The sequence below is a fragment of the Numenius arquata genome, chromosome 9 (assembly GCF_964106895.1).
Source record: "Numenius arquata chromosome 9, bNumArq3.hap1.1, whole genome shotgun sequence".
Lineage (NCBI taxonomy): Eukaryota > Metazoa > Chordata > Aves > Charadriiformes > Scolopacidae > Numenius > Numenius arquata.
In genome coordinates, this window is record NC_133584.1 from 17363105 (window position 1) to 17390793 (window position 27689).

At 36.2% G+C, this 27689-nt stretch overlaps 2 protein-coding genes across 2 annotated transcripts in view; both read left to right on the forward strand.

The window, feature by feature from the left end:
• Positions 1–12947, forward strand: part of ATR (ATR checkpoint kinase) — a 40548-nt gene extending 27601 nt beyond the window's left edge. The window contains exons 32-46 of the mRNA XM_074153062.1: positions 450–626; positions 1004–1163; positions 1704–1883; positions 3167–3309; positions 3707–3804; positions 4942–5174; positions 5948–6082; positions 6656–6856; positions 7171–7314; positions 8063–8213; positions 9098–9254; positions 9385–9538; positions 10465–10616; positions 10860–10965; positions 12343–12947. Coding sequence (XP_074009163.1) covers positions 450–626; positions 1004–1163; positions 1704–1883; positions 3167–3309; positions 3707–3804; positions 4942–5174; positions 5948–6082; positions 6656–6856; positions 7171–7314; positions 8063–8213; positions 9098–9254; positions 9385–9538; positions 10465–10616; positions 10860–10965; positions 12343–12516 — 2365 coding nt within the window. The 3' untranslated portion in view covers positions 12517–12947. The remainder of the gene's footprint in view (positions 1–449; positions 627–1003; positions 1164–1703; positions 1884–3166; positions 3310–3706; positions 3805–4941; positions 5175–5947; positions 6083–6655; positions 6857–7170; positions 7315–8062; positions 8214–9097; positions 9255–9384; positions 9539–10464; positions 10617–10859; positions 10966–12342) is intronic.
• Positions 12948–14073: 1126 nt separating this feature from the next.
• XRN1 (5'-3' exoribonuclease 1) overlaps positions 14074–27689 on the forward strand; it is a 33973-nt gene continuing 20357 nt past the window's right edge. Inside the window, exons 1-15 of the mRNA XM_074154159.1 lie at positions 14074–14224; positions 16927–17159; positions 18507–18604; positions 18964–19073; positions 19176–19286; positions 19521–19603; positions 21612–21699; positions 21830–21998; positions 22210–22277; positions 23276–23416; positions 24768–24834; positions 25588–25693; positions 26054–26143; positions 26303–26459; positions 26810–26929. Coding sequence (XP_074010260.1) covers positions 14150–14224; positions 16927–17159; positions 18507–18604; positions 18964–19073; positions 19176–19286; positions 19521–19603; positions 21612–21699; positions 21830–21998; positions 22210–22277; positions 23276–23416; positions 24768–24834; positions 25588–25693; positions 26054–26143; positions 26303–26459; positions 26810–26929 — 1716 coding nt within the window. The 5' untranslated portion in view covers positions 14074–14149. The remainder of the gene's footprint in view (positions 14225–16926; positions 17160–18506; positions 18605–18963; positions 19074–19175; positions 19287–19520; positions 19604–21611; positions 21700–21829; positions 21999–22209; positions 22278–23275; positions 23417–24767; positions 24835–25587; positions 25694–26053; positions 26144–26302; positions 26460–26809; positions 26930–27689) is intronic.

A 27689-nucleotide genomic window follows, 5' to 3' on the forward strand; every position in this document is an offset into this window, starting at 1 on the left:
GTAACTCCATTAACTTCAGAACATTGCTTTTAATCTGTATGATGGCCTAAAAGCATGCCCTTCTTTTATCAACAAAAAACTGTAAAAATTGAAATCCCGTCCCTTTCAGTAGTTTTCCTTTTTCTTTCTAATAAATTTTGAAGTTGGCTGTAGGAGACTAACAAGCGAGTAGCCTTTTTTAATGAAAAAGGCTTAATACTTTCTCTGCACTGTAAATGTATCCTTATGGCAAAATATTGAATAGCGAGAAAAGAACTAGTAAGTTCACAAATCCCTGATTTTGTGTGTTTGGTTTTGCTCTTTTTTTGCTTTTAGAAGTCCTACTATTTGAAAAAGTACTTACATGGCCAAATTTTAGAAAGAAAATGGCAAAAGCTGTGTAAAACTTGCATGTGTCTCAAACAGCAACCAATTTTCAACAATTTTTTGCCTTTATTTTGCTGACACAGGTTGCATATGCTGTGTGAGTTGGAACATAGTATTGGACCAATGTTTCAGCAACCAAATGGTGACTACAGTAGAGATTCCCTGAATTGGTGTGCTCGTATTGAAATGACCCAAAACTCCTACAGAGCAAAAGAACCCATTTTAGCACTGAGAAGGGCTTTGCTTAGTCTCAGTAAAAGGTGAGAACACTTCTTGTCTGTCTGTGTTGTGTTCTCAGTAATATTCTGGTTTTCCATGTGCATGTTAGAAGAAAAAAGATAAAACTGAAAATTTATATTATAGGCAAAAGCAGTCCTCTCCAGTATTACATACTGTCAAAATAGAAGGGAAAAGTGATGTCTCTAGGAAAGATAAGGGAGAAACAAGGGGAAAGAGTATTTGTTTCTAGGCCTAAATGGGAAAAGGTGAAACAGGTGTATTACGAATAATTTAAATGATGTCTATGTAGTATATAGATTATTGAGAAATTTTATTTCTGTTTCAACACATTGTGATATTTACTTCAGACTGCGTTCATAACTGAAATTTTTCATTTTTTGAAAAAATACCTCTGCAGCCAGGATTACAGTGAGCTTGTTGGTCAGTGTTGGCTCCAGAGTGCCAGAGTTGCAAGAAAAGCTGGTCATCACCAGACTGCGTATAATGCTCTTTTGAATGCTGGGGAATCTACGCTCTCGGAACTTTATATAGAAAGAGCAAAGTGGCTGTGGTCCAAGGTAAAGAAAATAAAAATGGAACTTACTTTCTTACATGCAAGAAAATAATCTTTATTTTTTTTCAAGAAAAAAAGGTGCACAATCAGTATATGTAAAACAAAGTATGTCACCTAGGACTATCAACACATTCTGATTGCAGCTGAGCCACAGGAAGTTTTTAACTCCAACTGCTAGTCAGCCCTTCTCTGTATCTGTTGACTTTTCTGGCAGCTCTGTGTAAAACCGGTGGATTACCTTCCTCTGTCAAAGCAGCCCAGGCAAATTTAAATTACCTTAGTTTTCCTTAATTTGTATCCTTTTAACTAATAGAGGTGGGCAGCAAACATGGGAGCAATTATTGTGGTAAACCCAAAGGAACAATACTGCAGAGATAACATGGGAATATAAGAAGCATTTGGAAGTCAGTGATATTCGGTTACCACAGCCAGAATGGTCTAGAAAATGCTCAGGGACATAGCTTTGCCTTAATAACAACTGTAAGATGGATGTTTTACATCTCTCTTATTTAAAGTATATAAAATGTTTTCCTCTTTCGCTTAGGGTGAGGTTCATCAAGCACTTATTGTTCTCCAGAAGGGGGTTGAGTTGTGTTTCCCTGAAAATAAAGCACCGTGCAATACCAAAAATCAGCTCATCCATGGTCGGGCGCTGCTGCTAGTGGGCAGATTTATGGAAGAAACTGCAAACTTTGAAAGCAATGCAGTTATGAAAAAGTATAAGGTAATTTGATATAGTAGTATTAACAAGACGGTAGTTTTGAATAATAATAATATATCTCTCAAGTATGCTATCGTTATGCTCCTGATGGTGTCAACCAAGGATAACATCAACGGGATTAAATGATATCAATGTGTAGGAGGGAAGTAGTTCTTCTTGTAAATATTTAACTATATGAATTTGCTTTAACATAACACGTCAATACAGCCAAGTCTACAGATTCCAACAGCGGGAGCTAAGAATACCTAATATAACTCTCTTAAAGTAAAAAACAAATTACAGGAGAATAGCTTTTTTTCTTATGCATGCACAAATTGGAATTCCTCACTAAAATGTAGACTAAATAGACTGTGAGATAACTTGATGACACATTATGCTACTCTTCAATGTTGTTTCTCTCTGGTAGTGACTTAAAACTATGCTTTAAATATGCTACCAGTCTCTGAAGAACTAGGAAAAGAAGCAACTGATATGTTTTTCTTCAACAGCACAGAACTACACTGCTTCGTTTTGCTATGCCAGTGAAATACTTGTTTGGCATTGATTAATGCTACTAAAGTAGTAGCAGATGCAGATCTTTATACTTCCTTAAAAGTTTTGGCATTTGATACTGCTAATACTTACTGCCGCTTACTAATTAAAATATTTTTGTAACAGTCGTTTAGAGAAAAATCTAACAGATGTATGAAATAATGGAAGCTAATGAAATTTCGATGGATAATATTAAAATACTAACCCTTAGAATTCTCTACTGTCTAAATATTGGCACTGGAAACAAGTCAGTGTTCTTAGAGAATGGATGTGCCACTTGCTAGGTTTTTTTATGTTCTGATATATGTCCCACATTTTTTTATTTTTCTTTAAAACATCATGTTTTTAGAAGGAAAACAGAAATGAGAAAAACATCCTGCTGTTTCACTTTTCAAAAAGCTAAAAGAAACCCAGTAGTGAGTTTATCAGGATCAGGAACTTGATTACAATATTTTTAATGAAACTATAATCTTTTCTAGTTGAGGAATCCTATATCATCCTGTCTTAAATTATCTTGCTGTCTCCAAATCCAAAAGGTATTTCAAGAACAGACTTCTAGTTTGTACAAGCATTTATCTTTGGGCAAAATCACAATTTTGGAGCTACATAGTTACAATTAATACTTTTGTGCATGTACTTTACACAAAGTTAACTAGGACAAGTTTCTTGAGAATCTTTTTTTTATTATTTTTATTTTTTAATTTTAAATTTAGCATCCTCTCAAAAGTGATTATCTGTTTTTTATTTTGTTGCAGGATGTTACGATCTTCTTGCCAGAATGGGAAGATGGACATTTTTATCTTGCTAAATATTATGATAAATTAATGCCGATGATAACTGACAACAAGATGGAAAAACAAGGAGATCTCATTAGATACATAGTTCATCATTTTGGGAGGTTAGACCCTAGGGGAACTTTGCTTAGTTTCTACAGAAGGATAACTATTATACTTAAAAAGCATTTTATAGTAATTAATTGTCTTTCAGCAATTCAACTGACTCAAATTTTTATGCAGTATTGTAAAACTTGGTTCCTTTTTTGTTTTCATACCTAATGAATTTTACTTCTGACTAAGCAATTGTTGTCTTTCTTGTGTAAGACAGTGACTTATTTCATCTGCAGTCTTGATTTATAAAAACAAAGCCTTTGTACGTTAGTAAGCTTTTACTTGTTGCAGATGCTGAACATAAATTTCTGAAGTGCAGAATGGAATGTGAAACAATTATGGTTGTAAAGTTTCCGATGCTTCTAAAATATATCATTAACATGCTGTGATTTGAACATGTAATCACAGGTCTCTACAATATGGAAACCAATTCATCTATCAGTCAATGCCGAGAATGCTGTCTTTATGGCTGGATTTCGGAGCAAAAGCATATGAATGTGATAAAGGTAGAACTTTTTTCCCCAGGGCATACTTTGTGTCATACTTCTGAATATATGATTGAAAGAGCAGTGAAGAATATTTTGAGTTCTTTGTTAAGACTTATTGCCTGAGATTATAAGGAAACAAGAAAGTATTATTCTTCTTTTAAATTACAGGATGTTAATATGCAGGAGAGTATTAATTATTTTAATTAAACCCTCCAGAACTTGTTAAAAATATATAATGAGATAGCATTGTTCCTCAGCTAACTGAAGTCAATAAACAGATTTAGGGAAAATCCCTGCATGTCACCTGTCACCTCTTCTAAGTTGCCTCCAGAGTAATGAGTAGTGGCTCTGTATACACTGCGCTACAGTAAAGTGTTAGGTTTTGGGGCTTTTTGCCAGTTTATCTTGGTTCCAGTTGTTGAAGGAATCTTACTGAACTTTAAAAGGGGGGTTGGTGTATATGGAAAATCCTGTGGGCAGAATCAAGGCATGTGAATCAACTGCCATAGATGGATTTTGGATGGGAGATTTTTGTACAAATGAAAACTGCAAACATTGCCTGCAGGTCTGGAGTGAAGCAGACAGTTGTGGCTCCTTGATCTTGACCTGGTTCTATACGCTTAGGTCAACTGAATTTGGCTGCAGGCACATCAGATGCTGCTTTCTCTGTTGTTGATGTGCTAGTTATGCTGGGTCCTCAGGTGCAGGGGTGGAGTTAGGAGCAGATGTGCAAATTTCGTCCCTTGTAAAGACTTTATTCATTTCCTCTCCACTAAAGAACGTTGGAATCCTTTTACTGGGGAAATACATGGAATGTTTTTGTTTTGTTCTATGCCATTGCATTACTTCAGAGAAGCAACAGAAGTTTTATTTTAAGAGTGTAAGGAGAGCTTTTCCAATATTGTCTGTAACATGTTCCTGCTGTCTGTGCTTGTTTATTTCCTGTTATTCTGGTTAGTTAAATAGCATATCTATTAAGTCATTGTATGCTATAGTAAAAAGAGCTTTACAGTAGGATCTTTTACTTTTGCCTGAGGGTTTCTTTTTTTGGCTTATGAAAATAACCAAAAAACTTGTTTCTGTAGGCTTGATTTAAATGACTGTACATTTCCAATGGAAAAAAGGAACATAATCTTGTCCTCTTGTGTTTTTCAGCTAGTCGTCCAGAACGTGTTCAAATGAAAAATGATTTAGCTAAAATAAATAAGGTGATTACAGAGCACACGAATCACCTTGCACCCTACCAGTTTCTGACAGCTTTTTCTCAGCTAATCTCCCGAATCTGCCATTCCCATGGTGAAGTCTTTGCAGTTCTGATGGTGATTGTTGCTAAAGTGTTTTTAGCCTATCCACAGCAAGCGATGTGGATGATGACTGCTGTGTCCAAGGTACCTTGATAAGTATAGCTACACCTTTATTAAGTTTGTAAAACTGTTTTTGTCAGAGAAATGCGAACATAATCTATTTTACTGTAAGATGATAAGAAGGAATTTAGAGTTTCAGTTGATGTGATAGTGTTGTGGAACAGGGTATCAATGCCATCACTGCAAAAGATTTTATTGTAGTCTAAAGTTGAGATACTACAGTTTAAATGTTCCAAAATAGAATGCTAACATGCATCCTGGCTTATATGATGTATTAGGAAAGGAAATTTGAATAACAAATAGCTGATGAATTGTGTAGTTGTCCATGACAACAGATTTCATTATTCGTAATTGTAATAGTACTTCCAGTTTTATAATCAAATAATCAACTTTGTGCCTTGATTAAAATGAGATAGATAAACTACTTAGTCTTAATACTTACCTGGTAGTAAGGTCATTCCAAAGCGAATTGGAAAGCATGGTGCCTACTATTTCTTTAAGGTTGGTGAAATAATGTTCAGGATACACCGGCATATTCATGAATATTGGCCTTTATCTTGTGGGGCTCCCAAGAATGGTTTCACAAAGTAATAACCCCACACACATAGCCCCCACAGCTGTACCACTTCACTATTTGTTCAGGTACCAGATTTCAGTTGGAGAACCTCCATCTCCAGATATTAAATATGACAAGCAATAAGTAGAGAAAAGAATAAATTAATTACTCTGTGTGTGTGTGTTAGGATTCTTTAATTGATTTAACTGTTTAATAAATTTTAACTTCCTTCCTTTTTCAGTCTTCTTACTCTACACGTGTCAATAGATGTAAGGAAATTCTAAATAAAGCTATTCACATGAAGGAGTCTCTAGGAAAATTTATTGGAGATGCAACACGCCTCACAGACAAGCTACTAGAACTATGCAACAAACCGGTACTTACAAAAGTAAACAAATAATTGCATGTAATAAGATGTTATACAAAAGCTGCTTCTGAGAGCTTTCATTAGCCAATTCATTACATTACTGCAATTTAACAGAAACTATACTATGCTAACTTAAAAAAAATTTTTTTTTTTACTTTTTCACAATAAAAATATTTAAAAAAAAGTAGAAAGTAGCTCTAAATTGAGCATATTGCAAAATAATTCAGTACATAATGGTACATTGTTTTTTGCTTTCATGTATGATTCTTGCCCGGTAACTTTCACAGTTTCACTATAAAAATAAAAATGTATTTTCATGAACAAATGAGCTTGTTAATAAAGGTAAAACCAAATAAATTCATTCATTATTCTGTATTTACATTCAGAGTGAAAAATACATGTGCCATAAAGGCCACATATATTTACTTTTGACCACTCCCATTTAATTTGAGATGCAATTTGCAATTTTTCTTATTACCATAAGCATTTATTATTGTTCTATTCAGTAGTTAATGTGAAATAGCAGTAATATTTTAAATGTCTATTGATAATTTTTTAACAACTTGTTGTTTTTTTTCCAAGGTTGATGGAAACAGCTCAACATTAAGCATGAATATTCATTTCAAAACACTTAAGAGATTAGTAGAAGAGCACACATTTAGTGAAATTCTCATTCCCTTACAATCTGTAATGATACCAACTCTTCCGTCAATTCCTGGTACACATGCTAACCATGACCCTTTTCCTGGGTGCTGGGCCTACATTGCAGGCTTTGATGATACGGTAAGCCTCCAGTTGGCACCTCATTTTAAGCTTCATGTTAAATAAAGATAGCTGCAAATATACGTTAGTTCCCTAACAATGGAGGAGTGAGTAGGAAACTTCGTAATTACTTTGTGGAAACTGAGTGACTTTTGTCATAACAATCTGAGACAGATGTGACCTCTTGGTACTTAAATAAAGTTTTGGCCTGAGGTTAATATGGTGTAGCACCATGGAAATGCTAATGTAATTGCTTGCAGTGATTTATTACAGTTAGACACTTAATTTTTGTATGATCTGATACAGGTGTTAATAAAATTAATTTGATTCCTTAGGTGGAAATTCTCGCCTCACTTCAAAAGCCAAAAAAGATCACCTTAAAAGGTTCAGATGGGAAATCTTACATTATGATGTGTAAGCCAAAAGATGATCTAAGAAAAGACTGTCGGCTCATGGAATTCAACTCCCTTATTAATAAGGTTTGAGTTAAACAATCAGATGCATTATACTTACTGACCAGAACAAAATGCTGAATATCTAACAAAAAAACCCCACTCGCCTTGAGATAAAACTTTCTGGAAGAAAAGTGAACTGTTGCAAAATATCTTATTTCAGCTGAAATCGATAGCAATTGATACTGTATAACTTCTTATGGACTTGTGAAAACAATAACAAAATACAGCATTTTGCCAAAACAATTTCTTATTCCAGCAAAAATATACAGGAGAGGTTATTTACAGTAAGCAAATAACTGCAGACTTTTTGCTGTCATGCTTCATATTTCTTATTCGGGATTTTCTAGTATTTTTAATGAGAAATAGGTAAATTCATCTTTTCATGCTAAAAGTGTTGCCATACTTATTTTAGTTATGTTTTGCTTCTCAGCAATATGCTTAAGGTTAAGGTACCATGTTTTCTGTGATGTTAAAGCAAATGATAGCATCTCTGAAACGTGAAAAAAACTATTTCAAATACTGCTTTTAAGGGATTTAAGCCATGTACAAGTTATGCAGTTTGACTTTTTATTGCAAAATTCTCTTTTTAATTTGCTTCAGAGAACAGACAAGCATTTTGCTTGCATTTGACCTACTGCAGACAGTGAAGCTTCGAATTTTAAATTCTAGATTGTGTGATTGAAGAGTTGATATAGATAGAATGGTTAATGTTATTGATACATTTTGATGCTATCTATGTTATCTATTAATCTCACTTTTCTTTTGTGAATAGTGCTTAAGAAAAGATGCAGAGTCACGTAGGCGAGAACTCCATATTCGAACCTACGCAGTTATTCCATTAAATGATGAATGTGGCATCATTGAATGGGTGAACAACACTGCTGGTTTAAGAAATATCCTGATAAAACTTTATAAGGAGAAAGGTAAAGAAATATACTAGATTGTAGTGATAGTGATATTTTTTTTATTTTTTTTTTTAAGGGGCTTGTATCTGTATTAGTAAATGAGACAAACAGCAAGGATCAGACTAAATTCTAGGAAGATGCAGTCGTGTATTTTTAACTATATGCAATATATTCTTATTCATATGTGTGGTCAACTTTTCCTTTTAAATGGTAGAGAACTGGTGCTTGCAATAAACAAGTTCCTTATGAGAACTGATACCAAAATCATCTTAATGCATTCTTTTTATACAGTGATGTAAATCATTTCAGCATCAGTGCCAGTAGCATAGGAATGTATGTGCAGCACTGAAAAATAGAAAAGACTGTGGACTTTTTCTTTGGATTTGATCTGTTGTTTATCATTTCTGTTAGATTTGTGTGAGATAATGAAGATAATTTATAATTGAATCAAGGTTGAGGGTACAGCAGCTTCCCGGGGAAAAGATCAGATTTCTTTTGAATTTCTTGTTAACAAAGCAGCTTTCTGGTCAGTGCAATAAAATTTGGGGGGAAATTTTCACCCATTATCTGGATGTGCACAGCCATCTGGACGTTAAGAAAGCCAAACATCTCAGCTGAATATAATGACTGGCTTTGTAGGTGTGGGGGTTTTGTATATGTGTGTTCCCCCCCACTCCACCTCATGGTGACTGGTAAAACTGGTGGCTTGTTTGCCAGGTGTTCCGTTTCACTTAACATCAGGATTTTTTAATTTACTTTCCAGTACCCCACCATCTGCATGTTCTATGGGTTATTTTCCATTTGTTCATTTATTTCAACTTTCAAAGTTTATCTACTCTATTGTAGTAGTACATATTAAGGCTTTATATTTGGGGATTTCTAATTGAGGAGGTCTATTACAGGTATCTATATGACCGGAAAAGAATTGCGGCAGCATATGCTTCCAAAGTCAGCACCTTTGTCTGAAAAGCTGAAAATGTTCAAAGAAGTCCTTCTGCCTCGTCATCCTCCTCTCTTTCATGAATGGTTTCTTAGAACGTTTCCTGATCCTACTTCATGGTGAGTGACTGGGCCTGGGCTAGCTCAAGAATATTACTTTGTGTATTTCACTAAACATTAATAATACTACTGAATAAAGACAGATAACCCAAGGAAGTGACTTAGATGTATCTGATTCTTGTTTCCGCAGGTACAATAGTAGGTCAGCCTATTGTCGTTCCGTTGCAGTGATGTCAATGGTAGGTTACATACTTGGTCTAGGAGACCGTCATGGTGAAAACATCCTGTTTGATTCTTTGACTGGCGAATGTGTGCATGTGGATTTCAACTGCCTTTTCAACAAGGTGAGAAATGCCATTTGCTGAACTTGCTCTTTATTTTACATACATGTAAGTTATAAATTTCTACTGCCTTGATTTTTTTTCCACTTTTTTACTTAATGTATCTGTTTTGTTATCTCCCTCACTTTGTTTCCTATTTATACCAAACAGTCGGGGATATGTAAAGAGTATGTGATTGTTCTGTATATTGCATTAATGAAAGCCAGCTTTTTGATTTAGCCTATATCAGATAAGCTGATGTGGATACACTGAAATAGCCCAAATTTCAGAGTGTTTGCATTTTGTGACTCTCCACTACCACCCTCCAAACAAAGCTGTAATTACTACATTCAGAATTCTATTGCTGTGAAGAGTTTCTTTGTTTTTCTCACACAAATTCAGCACAAAAATTCCAGTGGTTCTGTAAAAGTAAACAGCAGAAATTGTGGCCAGAGTGGGATTTGGAATTTTGGTGTTTCCGTTGAAAGATGCGTTTGGTGTGGGACATTCGCCCTTTTTAATTCAAATAAATGAGGTAGAGATATTGTTAGTGTATTGCTCCTGCTTTCTTTTTATTAAGCCTAAATGGTCCTACATAACCCTTACTTAAAAAAATAAATTAGTTTAAGCTAACTTGTATATTGTAAAAGAAAAGTTAGCATTTTGCATGAGACTACAGAGCAGCAAAATACGTTTAGAATAAAATTGTATATTCTGTGTTAGTGTATTGAAACAGGGAAAAAGAGGTCATTTAGACACTGGTATCCTTTATTCACTCTAATTTCCCTTTAGCAGCTGAGGACTGTGATCTAAGCAAACATCTCTTGTCAGCTAGGAAACTGCCACTGACAAAGATGGGGAAAAATACTGAGAACAGTGCAAATGTTATCCTGTAATAACACTTAAAATGCTTAGGGCATGCTCTTTTTTTTTCTTTTATCAATAAAAAGGGAGAAACTTTTGAAGTTCCAGAAATCGTCCCTTTTCGTCTCACTCACAACATGGTTAATGGAATGGGTCCAATGGGAACAGAAGGTCTTTTCCGAAGAGCTTGTGAAGTCACAATGAGGCTTATGCGTGATCAAAGGGAGCCTCTAATGAGGTACGGCACTGGTTTTGCTACAAACTCAGCAAAAGTTGTCTGTAGTCTAAACATCTGAAACAGTTAACTGCTGGGGAATGAATATGCCAGTTCCAGCATATGCGTATCATGGAGCTCAGTCTTACTACGACATGCAGTTATATAAATATTCAGCGCCAACTTTAGACTTCTGGTGGTGTTCTTGTTTTGGAAATTAAATGTATCTCATGTATCTTACCCTTTTTTTATTTTGAACTTATTTAGTGTCTTAAAGACTTTTCTTCATGATCCTCTCGTGGAATGGAGTAAACCTGTTAAAGGGAATACAAAAGCACAGGTGAACGAAACTGGAGAAGTTGTCAACGAAAAGGTTAGTTGAAAACAAGCATAGCATAAGGTATTCAAATGTCCATCATGGTTTCAAGTTATGTATTTTCTAACTGAAAGCTTAACTTTCTTGGGTTTTCTTTCATTTAAAACTCAGGTTGTTTGTTCTTGATTATGTTCATAATTTTTATCCATAAAGAGACTATTTTTATTGATATAAAATGTAATTTATCTACTAAAGAACCAAACAAAATAGAGCCTATAATTCACTTACTAGTGTTACTAAATCAAGGACAACATCAACAGAAGCAATGGGATACGTGAGGCTCCTGCTTCCCCTCACTCTGACTGTCACACAGTACTCCAGTTCTAGAGTGATGGTAACGTCTGGAGTCCTTTCCATGCATATTGTTGTGCTTTTCATGAGTGGATGTTTATTATAGAATAAATATGTGCCTTGTTACTTGTCAACAGTTTGTTAAAATTAGGATTTTGTATGTACTGTTTCTTTTGTAGCTGCTGATAAATACTGTATTGTTCATCCAAAATATCGCTTGCACAACCTGCAATATTTATTCTCCTTTCCCTCTGCAAAAATTCTGATTTATCTCTTTTTTGCTTTAAAAGAAATATTTAGTGAAAATAATTACGTGTAATAGCAGATAATACTTAGGGAGCACAGATAAACACGGCAACTAAGACAAGGACAAAGTACAGTACTGAAGCTCTATTACAAGAAAGAACTTAACTGAGCTATTTGAGCACAGAAATATCTCCTGGTCTTCAAGCAATTGCTAACCAGGCTGTGTCTACATAACCTTTCTTTAAGTTACAGGACCACCTACATAGTTGTATATGTTAACTGCTTTTTCTGGATAGGTGCCAACGTTGTGCTTGAGCTTTAAAAGAAAAAGTGCGAGTATAATAGGTATGAACTGGCTGCTCTAGTGGGCGTCAGAACAGCTCATTTTCAGTTGATCAGCACAACCTGTTATTAGACTTCTTTATTTTCAGTTGCCTATAATTTTGGCCTGAATTTTCCAGACTAGGCCTCTTTAATTTTAACCATAATTCTAAGAAAAAGGCTGGAGAAATTTTGCATTTATTTGAAAGTAATTGCATGAAATAAGGCTTTCTAACATTTTCAAATACATTTGCATAGCTTTTTCAGTCTTCTCTGCTAAATTTTATATGTTAAAGTGTAAGGCAAAAATTATAATTTGTCCAATACTCTATGCATTTTAAAGAATGATGTTAAAAAGTGAGAATCCTTTATTTTCAGAATAACTGGTGTAATCTGGGATTTTTATTAAATTAGCATACAGATTTCAAATACATCCTAATAAATACTTTTTATTTTAAGAAGTGGAAGTTGATAGATGGTAGCAATACTCTTTTTTTTTTTTTTCTTTCTTTCCAGGCCAAAACCCATGTCCTTGATATAGAACAACGGCTGCAAGGTGTCATTAAGACTAGAAACAGAATAAAAGGATTACCCTTATCTATTGAAGGGCATGTTCATTACCTTATTCAAGAAGCAAGTGACGACAACCTGCTCTGCCAGATGTACATGGGCTGGGCTCCATATATGTGAGATTTGTTCCCTTTGGAACAATATTATCCACGAGTGATAGAGCTTAAGAAGGTATTAACCAGTGGTAACTGGTTACTTCTCTTGATTTCTGATTGTAAGCAGCAGAACAGTCCTATGGTCAATCTGAAATCTATGTAAAACGTACAACACACTTGCAAGTATGTTGTGAACACACTTGCAGATGTGTAAGGTGTTACAACTTATGTTTTGTATATCTATAGAAGGCAGTATATAGGAACTGCTTAAAAATTAGACTGGGCAAGTCTGCAAGTTTCTTATGTACATGACTACCCTGACTATATGAAAAATTTTCCCAATGTTGAAGGAATGCCCTCTAACTTTATAGAAGTGCTGTATAATTTTGTAAAGATTTTTCTCCTTCAGCTTACTTGTAGATTAGAAAATCTGACATTAAAGTTTTATATTCGCGTAAAGTGGTTCTTTCAACTTTTTCCTACTTATACTTCAGAAGGGCTTTCTAAAAATAACTAGTATTTCTTTTCAGCAGTAGTCCTTGAATTTTTGGTTTCCTTTGACTTTCTTCCCCATGGCCTGGCTATGTATGGAAAAGCATTTGGGATCTTCAGTCTTCCCATGAAGAAACTGGTAAACTGTTACAATGTTTTAACGGTTTCCTTAGCCCTTGCCTGCTGTGCCAAGAAACCCTGGTGAAGGGAATGACACAAAGCTGGATTTGTGAGAATTCTGGACAGCCCTCGCTTCTCTCCCTTGTAGAAGTTGTGGCCACAGAGAGTGTCCTTCAGGCTCCGTTTCAGGAGTGTTTTGACACAGGCAAAAGACTCTAAGTGTGTTCAGAACACTAGACATCCAAACTGTAGGGAAATTGGGGTGATAGGAGAAAAATGAGACTTGCTCTCCACTAGGATATCATTACAACTTTTGCACGGTATTTTTTTTTCTCTGCTGTTGAGAGACAAACAATGCCATGAGTTTTTGATCGCAGTGATGCTGTGTCATGAGACAAGTTTTAGCTCAGCTGAAATCCAGACATGTCCGATTGTAAACTTAAATAATGGGTTTTACCTGGTTATAGTGTGTCTGTTTCTCTGGGGAACTACTGGGTAATATGCTACTACTGGGTAAGTGTTGTCACTGTCTCATCATTCTGACAGTTTTTCCAAGCACAATCTCTGAACCCGCTGTGTTCTCTTTTGTTGCGGTGTGAGAGTGCTGGGGTTGCGTTACCTTTCACAGGCTCCATCCCTACACCCGGGCCCAGAGCCCGTACCGGGAGCTACGGAGCCACCTACTGTTCAGCCAGTTACCCAGATGCCCTGCCCACAGCGGGCCGAGCCCGACGGCACCGAGGCGCGTTCCGGGAGCTCCTGTGTGGGCTGGCCGGGGCGGGGGCGAAAGGCGACGCGTCACAGGCCTGACGCTAACCGCGTCCGGGGCTCCCCCGCGTCCGGGGCGGGCGGGAAGGGGGGTAGGCCCGGGGGAGCCCGCCCCGCCGCTCTATCCGCCGCTCTCTATGGTCTGTGTGAGGCGCTCTGCGCGGCGCTCTATGACGCGGGCGGCCCGGCTGTCAGCGCGCGCGCCGGAAGGGAGGCGGAGCGCGGCCCGTTGTTGTTTGGGTCCGGCGGGGCTGTGAGGGCGGCGGGGACTGGTGGCCATGGGGGTCCCCAAGTTCTACCGGTGGATCTCGGAGCGGTACCCTTGCCTCAGCCAGGTGCTGAAGGAGCATCAGGTGAGCTGGGAGCGGAGCGTCGCTGCTTGCCAAGGGCCCGTCGGCGGCGGGGGGGTTCCTGACTGGCCCCTCGGAGCGGGCCTGGTCCCCGGCCGGGCTTGCGGAGCCGAGGCCGGCTCGCCCATAGAGACCCGCAGGTCGAAGGGGTGGGAAGCCGGGGGATGGCGTCGTGCTGTCGCCAGGAAACGGGCGAGTTTTTCAGAGCCCCCCGGAAAGCTAGGTGTCCGACGCCCCACAGTCGGGCTCTCCCCGGCCCGGCCGGAGCTCGGCGGTGCTCCTGCCGCGGGGGGCAGGCGGTCGGAGCTTCCTCCTTACCGGGCTCAGGAAAAGTTCCTGCTGCTGACGAGGAATGGAACAGTGATGACGAGGGACAGGCAGGTTTTACAGCTCCGCTGCGGCTTTTCCTTGTTACGTGTGTTGGACAGTTCGTATTGATAAGCAAAACAAGAAGGAAGTTAAAGCCTGAAATACGAAAGCAAATAATGCTTTTATTAATCCGGCAAAACCGTCTTGTTTTCAGAGAAGCCGTGTTTGGCACCTGTTAGACACAAGCTCTTAACTTTTTGTTACCATTTTGAACTGGCATTATGGATGTGCTTTTATTGTCTGAATAAGGATGTTCTGAGATGATGATTGAAGGCATGTTTGAGTGTTAATACATTTTTCCTAAACAGATAGCATTTTAAAAGAATAAATAGCAATCAATATATCTAAGTATATTAGATATCAATATATCTATCTGGTATCAATATATCTAAGATGCTCTCCTCAAGTGATTCCAAACCTGGATGTTTCACCCTTCCTTCTAGTTTCAAAGCTTAAGTCTTTGCTGATGATTTGTTGGATTTCACTACAGTGTCTTATATTGTCAGTGTAGCAAGGCAGCAGCAGCGTATGCTGACTTCTCAGCTGTTTTGTTAAAAGCCTGGGCTGCTCACTGAAATTGGTGTCAGCTGAAGTTTGGCTGAAGAAGGGTGAACTGTGGCAGCTGAGGGAGTCAGCATGTGTCTGCTCTACCAGGGGGTAGCATCATGATGGTTTCTGAAAGAGGCTCTTAAGATGAACAGAAAGCAAAACTCAACCTTGTATGCCAGTGCTAATGTCATTCTCTTGTTAGTCTTTCTGAAGGCTAGATGATGTTGTTTGCTTATGTGGAATATTTACTCTGTATAAAAGAAAAAAGAGAATGTCTAGATTGTTATCTGTGATATTAAGCTTCAAAAGTAGCGTGTATCCCCTTTCTTTTCTTTGCCAGACCACTTGAATATACAGACTGATACATACTAGCATCTAGATTAGGATTTTTATTTACTATTACAGGAAAAGCTACTCAGAATAAAAGGCAATTCCTATGTAAAACGTATTTAAATCGTACTATAGCTGTGGTTCTTAAAAGGTCATCTGTTTTTCAAGTATTTTTTGCTTTCATATAAAAGCTTTAGTTTTCATATCTTTAGAATGCTACCCATGCAATGCCCTGCTCCCTTGTTATCTGAAAGTTGGTGCCTGTGTGGATGATGTGGTGTTTGAGCATTTTGAAAGCAGTTTGATTACTGCATTTAACTGTACTGAAGATCTTATGCACAAGAGAAGACGAAGTATTGCAGGTGACCAGAGATCCTTCCTGATCCTGCCTCTTGGTTCTTCCCTTCATCATTCCTCTTTCTGAAACAGGGTTATGTTTTTCTTCTATCTGGATGATAAATACACGTCCAGCAACATACCTTTCAAAACTATGTAAAGATATGTCAGTAGCAATACTACAGAAAATTACAGAAAGTTAGCAGTGCCTTTTCCCAGTTGTAACAGCAAGAGCATTTTTATGAACAGTCGTATTGGTGGATTAAAGAATAGAGGTTTTTATTGCAAATTGTTCTTGTGCATGTTTAGTATGTTTTGGCAATGAAAAGATACATAACAGCCTGTTAGCTTCATATATTTATCAGTGTTTGTCCTCTGTATATTGCTTGTGTACATTCAGAGGAGGGTTTTTTTCCTTTAAAAGAAAGTTGGACTGCTACAGGTAAGGCTGTTAGAAGAACAAGAGAACTAGACAGAAAAAAAGTAAATTTGGAGAATGAGGGAAAGAAATTGATGTTATCGTTGATAACCCTGCTGCTTTTGGTGGTAATTGCCACTCTCTCTGCTTGCAGATGGCTCTTAGCGTAGCTAAAGAGGCAGCATGCAGTGGTCATAGTAGGAACTGGTAATGGGGAGAGCCCTAAAGCTTCTTAAGCTGGCTTTGCTCTTGAAATACAGTTGGAAACTGCATACTCAGTTTTGTAGTTTTTATTGCAGCTATGCAAGATTGAATCAGTGAAATGCGTGGGGTTATAAAAAAAATAAAATTATCTCTTCCTGAAAGAAGTGTGATTTTTTTTTTTTTTTACTTGCTTTTCTCTCTCACAATGTAGAAGATTGGTCGAGCACACGGGACAGAAGTCCTAAGTACCAGAAACAATCAAGATAGGATAGGAATCTGTTCAGCTGACTTTCTTCACTGGGAAAATCGTAGTAATGGATTGCAGGTGCAGACAAACCTTTAACCAGTCAAGGTATTCTTAGACCATTGGTGTGCAGTAGGTTCCAGGAAGTTCTTCCCACCTCAGGTCGTTTCTGAGTTCTTTGGTCTCAGCCATGCCTTGGGCAGTGATTCATTGCTTCAGCTCTCACCAAATGGGTACTAACTGTGGCTTTTGTAGATTCCAGAATTTGACAACTTATACCTGGATATGAATGGCATTATACATCAGTGTTCCCATCCAAATGATGATGACGTTCACTTCAGAATCTCAGAAGATAAGATTTTTGCTGATATTTTTCACTATTTGGAAGTACTGTTTCGCATTATTAAACCAAGGAAGGTTTTCTTCATGGCAGTTGATGGAGTAGCTCCAAGAGCAAAAATGAATCAACAGCGTGGGAGACGCTTTAGGTGAGAATATTTGTTCTTGTTCTGTCTTTAGGATAGTAAACACTTTAAAAAAACATTTACTTAAATGTATGTTATGAAAAGAAAAATATATTTTGACAGTAGCTTTAATTTTTAGTTGAATGAGAGTAACTACCTGTAAAATGATAATACGTAAAATCAGGATTCCAAAAAGGAGAGTTTGCTTGTTAACTGAAATATTTTTCTATGTACGCGGGACTTGGGGGCGTGGAGAGCTTTTTTCCTGTTAAATTATTTGTGAAATAAATCTGCAGTGAAGTTCTTACAGATGTCTCCAGTGGCTTCATAACCTGTGAGAGTCTTTGGTATTTGTGAATGCTAATTCTAGATACACCTTTTTGGAAACTATAATGGAATGTTCTTGGACATTCATAGCAGAAATTCAGTTTCTAATGAAACTTTGGTTTCCTGTTGATACCAGTTAGCAAGCTAGCTCAAATACAGAGCTGCAAGTAGATTTCACATTGTGAAGAATTATATGAGTTTTTTGGGAGATGTGGAGGATTTTTTGAAGACTGCTATAAGGAAAGAAAGACAGTGGTCAGACAGTATAGGGATGGTGAGTGAAATGTGACACAGACAAACTGCAATAAAGGGACAAGAGAAAATATTTTCAAGCTACTGGGTTTTTTTTTGTGATTTTGGCTTTTGGTTGTTGGGTTTTTTTAAGGAAAAAAAATGAGGTTGAGAGGAAGTAAAAGATTAAGGAAGAGTTCTAAATAGAAAATTGGAGCAGAATTGAGAGAGAAAATCTAAGATGTTGGTGGCTTTTCTTTTTCTGGTTCAAAAGCGGTTATGAAATCCTTGGCCAAGAAAGGCTAGGGTAATGTTTGTTTGTTTGCTTGTTTCTCCATTACTAGTGATGGTAAATTGTTACTTCACCCTTTCTACCCTCATGGTATTCCAAACTTGCTGCTTTGTTTAACTGTGTTACTGTTATTGTTCGGGGATGGCATTTTAGATGTTTAGATTCCAAGTGTTCCTACTGTTTCAACATTAATTTGCTTTCATTGTGATCAGCCGTTGAATGATCATCTTGGTAATCTAAATATTACCCGTATCTGAGTAATGACTACTTACCATTTTTCCCCCTAATAACGATGGTATTTTTAAGCCTTCCAGTTGCATCAGAAACAAGTTCAAACTCTATTCAGGAGTTAAATTCCACCCCCCCCCCCCCCCCATTCCCCCTTTATTTTTTCAAAAACCAATCCACTCTTTAAAAGATAAACTTTATGTATTTTGTCAGTAAAGCTATACTTAGGATATTAACATTTGAATAAGATGATTCTGTCTCTACTCCCTCTCTCCAACTCTGTTTTGTTTTAGGTCAGCAAAAGAGGCAGAAGACAAAATAAAAAAGGCATTAGAAAAGGGAGAAACTCTCCCTACGGAAGCCAGATTTGACTCCAACTGTATTACACCAGGTAAGATAATTAGTTATATAAATTTTAAGTGTTTAGATTTCTTGTTTGCATCTATATTTTGGCATTTTTCTATTGTAAGGCATTTTTTTAAAAATAGAGGACAGAGTTGATAAAGGCTGAAATAAGTTGAAAACTGAACTTTTAGTAAGTTTTAGTAGGGTTGGAATACTGTCTCATTCTAAAAAGTTTCTTAGGTTCCTATGCAAAATATGAAACCTCTTTGCGAAAAAACAGCTATTCCCTTGATCTCTTGCAGAATTTTTATTTGTTCTTTCTTTTCATTAATACTTTTCATATGTAAATGCAGTTTTGAATGACTAGTGCAAAGCTTTGTGTTTAACTGAGATTTCTGTTTTCAGGAACTGAATTCATGGCCAGATTGCATGAACATCTTAAATATTTTGTAAATATGAAGATTTCCACAGACAAATCCTGGCAAGGAGTAACAGTCTACTTATCAGGCCATGAGGTCATTGTATTTTGTTAGTATTTTATTTTAAATATATTTTTTTTTAATAGAAAAATACTTACTGATTAATTCTGGGTTTTTTTTTTTTTTTTTTTTGTGCAGACTCCAGGGGAAGGTGAGCATAAAATTATGGAGTTCATCAGATCAGAAAAAGCAAAACCCCATCATGATCCAAACACAAGACACTGTCTCTATGGCTTAGATGCTGACTTGGTATGTGCAATTAAAATAATACAAACAACAGAAGTTTATAAAGTGTGTGTGGTTTTGGTGTCTTCCTAAAAGCATAGGGTTCTAAAATGTTATTAAACAAGCATGTAATTTTGTATTCCTTCAAACTTTTGAATTTGTAATGAAATAGAACAGCAAAATTTATGCTGCTGGAATCTTGAATAACAGTTTAAAAAAATAATGAAGTAAGACCTTTCTATTATCTCTTTGTAATAGATTATGCTGGGATTAACAAGTCATGAGGCTCACTTTGCGCTCTTAAGAGAAGAAGTCAGATTTGGTGGTAAAAAATCTCAAAGGTGAACTGATTTAACTTTACTCTTACTTTATATATGATGAAATTAAATCCAAAAGGTACTAGGTGACTAAAATGGGGTTTTTATTGATTGCTACTAAATAAAGTCTTTTGTTTTGGAAAATGCATGAAATTAGAGAAATCAACTTGTTAAATTGTGCATTTGAATTTGTTTACATGAGAAAATGTATGCTGTCAGGGCAGCTGATAAAAATATCCTTAGAGCTTTGGTGTGTTGTGCTTCTTTCTTCATATTATGAATAGAGCAAGGCTGTACTGGCATCGTTTCTATAATTGTCTTATGCAGATATGGACTTTTAAAAATGTATTTATATCTCTGAGGTTTTGTGCATATAAGTAAATCACTAGAATAATTAGCAAAATAAACTCTCTTGAAGTGGCTGACTGGAGGCTCTTATTCGGGATTTGCCTGTTTGAAGAATATTGTGGGCTATAATCAGTCAGAACAAGGTGATTTGTCCCAGATCTGTGCATGTACATGGAGCTATTCTGAAGTAACAGAAAAACTATTTTATAACTCTTACTGTGGTTAGGTTCCTTCTTTGAAGGACCTTAAGCATATATTTGGTGGATAAAGGGAGAAGATGGGAGAGACTTAGAGAAATACACTTTTCTTGATACAAAAAGGATTTTGGATAATACAGTGATAAGTCATACAAAGATAGATATATATATATAAATGCATAATTTTTGCTAGTAAACAAATGTTTTTATTGCCAGGAAAAATTCTTTTTCCCCCTCCCTCAAGCATTGTTCCATATTTGGCTCCTGTTGTAATTTCTGGATACTATTGCTCATTACAGGAATTTACTTCTGGAAGTTGCAGGAATTGCCTTCTGTCAATATGGTCACTTTTATTAATACTTACAGTTGGAAATTTGAAAATACTAAAAATACATGCAAATTAATATCTGTCAGCAGTTTCTTGGTTGAGAGAAATTATTTGTTTTATCTGGATTTTCAAGTCCAGTGCAATGAAGAATAAGGGGCAAAATGCCTCTAGGGTCTTAGAGCATCAACCTGAATTTGCCGAAGTTCTTTAATACCGATATGAAAATTATGTTTAAAAAGTGACAGAATTGGGTCTGAAGTTCTGTGCAGCCAAGTGTAGCTCAGAGTTCTTATTAGTAGTCTTCATATGCACTTGTGTATCACACACATCTTCCTCTAGTACGTTTTGGCCAAAAGCTACTCTGTATGTATATGTGTGAATACACGCGTGTTTATGCTGGTTTGTCCTTGGAGGTGGTCCCAAGTGTCTATGATATCTACAAGGTGCAATTGTCCTTTATTAATTTAAAACACATCAGTCTTGAGCTAATTAAACTTTAGGTGTAGGTCTTAACCGATTTTGGCGTAATGTTGGTTTAGGTATTAAGTAATTTCAGTGAAGAGAGGAAAAGAAGGCAGAATATATGTTGACTAATTTATGCCATAAGCAGTATGTTTGTCAATTTTTGGTGCTGTAGTACAAAGTGTTGAAGCTACTAGATAATGCATATGGAGCATATTTTCAAGTTGAGCATAGTCTTTTCTTTCAAGAAGCATTTCAAATGACTGCACATGTAACCCAGACAGTTTAGACCTGAATGTGTACTCTCTATGTACTCAGACTACTTCTAAAATACCTTAAAATGTATTGGGTTTCCTGCAAAGTTAGGTTAGGTTGTCCCTTTTTTGGATAGTGGGATAATTATTTAGGAGACGGTTGATGCACCATGGCACTCCATAGAGCAGCCCTGCTTTCTCTAAGCTAGCTGTTTTCCATACAGTCCAGTCACATCTGCTGGTTAGAAGATTCTACTGCAAAATTTTATAGACTCAAACCAGATGAATACTAAAATAGATTCAAAGACATGTTTATACGTTATTTCCTCTGCAAAGATATAATCCTGGTAAGATTACGTGGTTTTAGGTAACCTTGGACTCAGTAATTATTCATGTTGAAAGTGTTTATAAATAATTAACTTAATGTTTTGAATAATTTATAGAGCATGTGCACCAGAGGAAACGACATTTCATTTACTGCACTTATCTCTGATGAGAGAATATATTGATTATGAATTTTCACCAGTAAAAGTAAGTTCTAATGGAGCTGTGATTGAAAAAATGTGTGAGGTCTTTTTATGCAAACATGATAACAAAAATTATGCTCCTGTGGGTTTTGTGTTTTGTTTTGGTTTTTTTCTTCTTTTTTTCCCCACCCTAGGACAAGATTTCCTTTGAATATGATATTGAGAGGATAATAGATGATTGGATCTTAATGGGTTTCCTTGTAGGAAATGATTTTATTCCTCATCTACCTCATTTACACATTAATCATGATGCACTGCCGCTACTTTATAGAACATATATGGCTATTTTGCCAGAACTGGGAGGTAAGAACACTAAACTTAGTTGTGGGAAGTAGAAACATTAACATTCCTGTGTTAATATTTATTGACCCTTTTAGCTGTGTTAGAATGTTTAGCGTTTATTACTCTTCCTTTTGAAAGCCGTCAAGATTGTGTTGTTATCTATGTGGCATATAAATTTACATTTTTAAACTGTTAATTAAAAAAAAACAAAATACACTTTGTTTTCCAATAGGCTACATAAATGAAAATGGGCATCTGAATTTAAAACGCTTTGAGAAATATCTTACAAGATTGTCAGATGTAAGTAACTTTGAAATTATACTGCGTAGAATGGTATAGTCTGAATATAACCGCAACACAGTGCCCTAAAATACACCGTGCTGTAGTTTTAAGGCACTGTTAAATGACTGTGTTTTACAAGTGGTTCAGTCAGCTGTTTTATCATTTAACTGATGGGATCCAATCAGTTGTTGTCTGATGTTAACATAATGTGAGAGGAAAGAGATTGAATTATTTGATCTATGTTATATCCAGCATCTTTTAGTACTGCAATTGAAATGAGGGTTCACCAGTAGAATCATGGTCCTCAATTCTCATTGAGTAATGAGCGGCAGTACTGGGCCAAACGTGGTGCAGGCAGCAGTATTGTTTACTCCCCCTGCCGGGTTTCTTGCGGGGTAAGCTACGTCTGAAGATCTTGTAGAGCGTATTTTTGCAAGTTTTTTATGAAGGTCGCTGGTAAAGATCAATAAAGCATTAGTATCTCTGAGGCAGACATCAGCACTTTTCACAAACTAACTGGCATACGTGAGGCAATCCTGTAAAGTGCTGTTGCAGTAATCCATCCTAGAGATGAGAAAAGATATAGGCCATATAGAAATGGAAACATCTCAGCCTTCTGCTGAACCTGGAAGGTGTAAGGCCATCTGCTGTCCCTGCTTCAGCCCTGTCTTCTGATTCTTGGGCAGAACTATGAAAGTGTTGGATGTGTGGCACAAGACTATTACCCAGACCCTATATACTTCTAGAGTTGATAGTGAAATGTGGAAGTTTTCTTACTCTTTTTGTTACCCATTGCTGCCTTACTGAAAGAAAACAAAATATGTTATATATTGTTAAGAAAAAAAGATTTTTAATATTAATCTATTAGTTTAGTTGTAGCTCTAGGGCAAAATCTTTATGTGCAAATGACTGTAAATGTAATCTAATGCACCTAATAAAAAGAGATTGTTAATTTAGCACTCTTAAATTTGGCATCCCTCAAATATTTCTAAACTTACTTTAATCTTTCTGCACAGTTTGATCGTGAACACTTCAGTGAAGTCTTTGTAGACCTAAAATGGTTTGAAAGTAAAGTAGGCAATAAATACCTCAATGAGGCAGCTGGTATTGCAGCAGAGGAAGCCAGAAAAAATAAACAAAAGAAACAAAAGGTTAGTGTTTTACATGCTCTTATTTCCAAAATTGCATGTTACTTTTTGCAAATGAATAATATGATCTTAGACAAATTAAGTGGCATAAACCTATGTTTTGAGATCAGAAAAGATATTAAAATGCATCATTTGAGGAACTGCCTGTATACATTGCTGGTTGTGAGTGATGAAATGGTTAAGTCAAGGTCAGGTTCTCAAGATTTTTCAAATCTTGTAAACCCATAACTTAATGCTTTAATATCTGTTCCTCAACAGCAGCAAACTTACTTCTGGGTGAATTAATGGTCAAATTGTTGTGCTTTATAATTTTGCATTTCAGTGCATAGCCTGCTGGAAGTTTTATGTGTTTCAGGTACAGTGATAGATCATTCATGCATGTCTTGGTATCAGATGACTATGTGACAATGAATGGATAAACAGCAGTGTCATTGGTGTGAGCTATCTCAGAGTGGTTATTAAACTTGCAATTCTATATATAATTAATTAATAAGGACAGCACCTTTCTCTGTATCTTGACTCTGCCCCACTGTCATGTTCCCCATGACCACCTCCATTGCCTGTCCTTCAATATATGACATTAGCAGAGAGTAGAGTAGCACCAGGAAATTCCTTCAAGTTTAATCTATCACTGTATATCGTTATCCTGTTCCTTTAGTGTAGTTTGTGGTTTGTTAAGAGCAAGATGTTAGCTCTTCCTTTAATTAAGGTATGTTTTATTTGTGGTTGTTTTCTTATTTGGCGCAGAAGTTTAGAGCAGCTGTATAGTATTAGCTAGCCATCTTGACTGATCCTTTGAATGGCAGTGGCAGTCAGGAGCTTGCATATCTCAGGTACAGGGGAAGAGGGCCAATGATTCTGCTTTTTGAGAGCTGCTTAGTGCTGCACACAGAAGACAGCGTGTAGTGTGAGAATGAAGCAAATGTTTGGCTTGTTTGACTCTCTTAAACACGATTTCTTGTATCCTTACTTCCCAGAAAAGTAATTTGAACTCTTAAAAATTTACTGATTAAAAATTTGATTACATACTGGTGCTGTAGCACAGAGCATGATACAGGTAGAAATGCTTATAGGTTTATAGCGTGGTTTTGGAAATAGTTGTATTTTGGAAAAAAGATACTCGGAGATTTCTTAAAGGTAGTTGAGACTTATTTGGCACTGCTCCTTTGTCTGATCTGTATGGATAAAATAAATTTCCTTAGGCAATTACAAGAGAAGAAAATGTAGTGGGTTTTATACTAAACAATAATAATACTTATTATTTGATCATAGCATTTTGAGTTGCAGATTATATGGTTGTGAATGAGGTATGTGCGTATTGTTCTGTATTTTTACTTTATCTCAAATATTAAATTAATAGGCTCAGGAAAATTCTATATGTTTGGCTGCTTTAGAAAAAAATGAAGGCGAAGTTGTGACCCCTAAAAGTAAGTGCAAATAATTTTTCCATATACTTACAAGAGAAAAACTTGTTAATTTGGGTATAGATTAGGAAGATCTGTAAGAATCTAGTGTCAGAGATTACCTTAATCTAAATGAGTTACGTAGTCAGCTATTGGGAAATGGAACTGCACATCACCGGTTTATGGTGAGAGGGAGTGGGGCTAAAGCTTTTGAAGGGCTTCTTGCCTGACCGGTATTACCGTGGTGAATTAAAGGAATGAATGACCAAATCTTCAACAACATGTATTTTATTATATAGGTGGGGACAAATGAACAGACTTTTATATAGCTTTGGGGGTTTGGGTTGTGTTGATTATGTTTTTAAACTCATTCCACTTGTAGGAAATGTCTTTTGCTCATGATTTGAAATTTAATGTCAAAAAATGTATAAATATTGCTCCATAATACAAGATGATGTTGCTTTAAAAAAGAATAAATTTTAAAATTTATTTTAATCTTTTCTTAAACTGTTTTCTGATGGCTTATATTCTCCTCTCTGTTCTTACAATTGGGCTACAAAATGGGTTGCCTGTCTTTAAAGGGAAAAAAGTTCCAGGCTTCATCTGGGTAAAGATTTTGTTTGTTTCGTGTTACTTTCAGTGCAGGGTAAGTATGAGCACCTATAATTGTGAATTGAGGAATAAGTGTAAGGTCCAGACTGAATGTTTCAAACCTTATTGTAGTAGAGAAGTGAATGTTAATCCTTTTTTTTTTTTTTTCCATGACTACTTTTTCAGCTGCGTTGGAAGACGAACCAGAAGATGATGATCTGTTTGAAACTGAGTTTAGGCAATACAAAAGAACTTACTACATGACTAAGATGGGTGTAGAAGTAGTTTCTGAGTAAGTGTATGTTTTTTTCTTCTTTTTTGTTTTTCCTTCTAAAACCCCGAAGACAAGTCTTTGTGTATGTCTAATACAAGACAGATTATTCATCCATGTTGAAAGCAGCGAACACATGGCAGTGCACTGCAGGGGTGATGCTTTTGGCTAATGCAAGAAGAGCTGCCAGTCAAGTTTTCTATAACAAGTATGTGAGGACAAGAGAAAAGCTCCATTAGTATTAAATGAATCCAGAAAATCGCGATAGTCTTAGGTTCCCAGAATGCTTTATCCTCATTCTTATGTATGAGGTGCTAAGTAACTTTTATATATCAGTGAAAATAAGAAAAACTAATAAGTATCTTTCCTTTTTCTTTTAAGTGACTTCTTGGCTGATCAAGCTGAATGTTATGTCCAGGCAATACAATGGATTTTGCATTATTATTACCATGGAGTTCAGTCATGGAGCTGGTAAGAGAAATTGTTAAATGAGAAATTGCTTAAAGATCGAGCGATATTTCACTTTGTATCCTAGAAACTTTTAACGTAGTTCAGTTTGTTTCTGATCTATGAATACTGCTGTGCTATAATTAAATCAAGTAACTGAAGAGGGCTTTTTTTCCCCTGCAGGTATTATCCTTACCATTATGCACCTTATTTGTCAGATATTCGCAACATCAGCGAACTCAAAATCAAATTTGAACTGGGAAAACCTTTCATGCCATTTGAACAGCTTCTTGCTGTACTTCCAGCAGCTAGCAAAGATCTGCTGCCTAAATGCTACCAGGTAGGATTTAGAATTAAATTGCATTTATCTGTCTCTTACTGGTTGTCTGCTTTATTTTGAAGGAAATCTTTTCCTGATGTTTTTGCATTCCTCTTAGTTATATTCTACCTCTGTATTTTAGGTGTATGCTTAAGTATTCTGCTGCTTACAATTCTTAGTACGTGGTGAAGTTAGTAATAAATACAAAATTTTGCATTTGCTAAGCAATTTCAGACTAGGACAGTAAAATGATGTGTTGAATTCCTATTCAACCTTGAATTGGTTTTAATACCAGCCTTCCTCTATCGCTTCCTAGAATTAGTGCTGAATTGTCTCTGATATTGTTTAATTCCTCTGTTGTGTTTTCCTAGCATTTGATGATTAGTCAAGACTCTCCTATTATAGAATATTATCCGCCGGATTTTAAAACTGATCTAAATGGTAAACAGCAAGAATGGGAAGCTGTAGTATTAATCCCGTTTATTGATGAGGTAGGTTCTTTCAATGTCTGCTGTCTGCAAAAGCTTCATAACAAATCTGCTAAACTTCTTAATTTATCAACAGTTAGATGTGCAATTAACTGGAAGTTTACATTAACACTTGATAAGACCATAGAAAAATATAAATTTTGCTGCCTGGAGAGTAAGGCCAGGTTAAGTTACCACAAGCAAAGTTAGTTTCAAGTGGCAGAAGTCCCAAGTAAGGGATGTGGACTTTTTGTTGTTTTCTCATGTTTTTATTCAGTTATTCAAATTTGTAGTTTCATATCTTTTGAGGAAAAAAATGTTTATTCCTATATACATAGAAAAATATACAATGTCTGTAGGTAGAACAAAAGAAACATTTGAAAAAAAAAACCCAGTCTTTTTACAGAAAATCTCTTCATATGAACATTAGTAATGGGTAGAAAACTAAGTACTAATTAAACAGTAAAACATTAATGGAGAGGAATAAAATAGTAACATTTTCCTTTTGCATATAGGATAACAGTATTATATGTTCTTGTAATATCTTTTATCAGGTTAGACTTAAGCATATCAAAGAGTGAATGAGAATAAAGTGCAGATCAGATTTTAAGATATATATAGGTGGTGGTGTGTGCCTGTTGGTTTGTTTCCATAGGTCACAGTGAAAGTTTAACAGCACTGAATCTTCTCACAAAAGATAACAGTTGCTACTTGAATGACCCATAAGATTTTGAAGCTTCTTCAATAGTTATTTTGCAGAATTTTATAAAAACATCTAAAATCT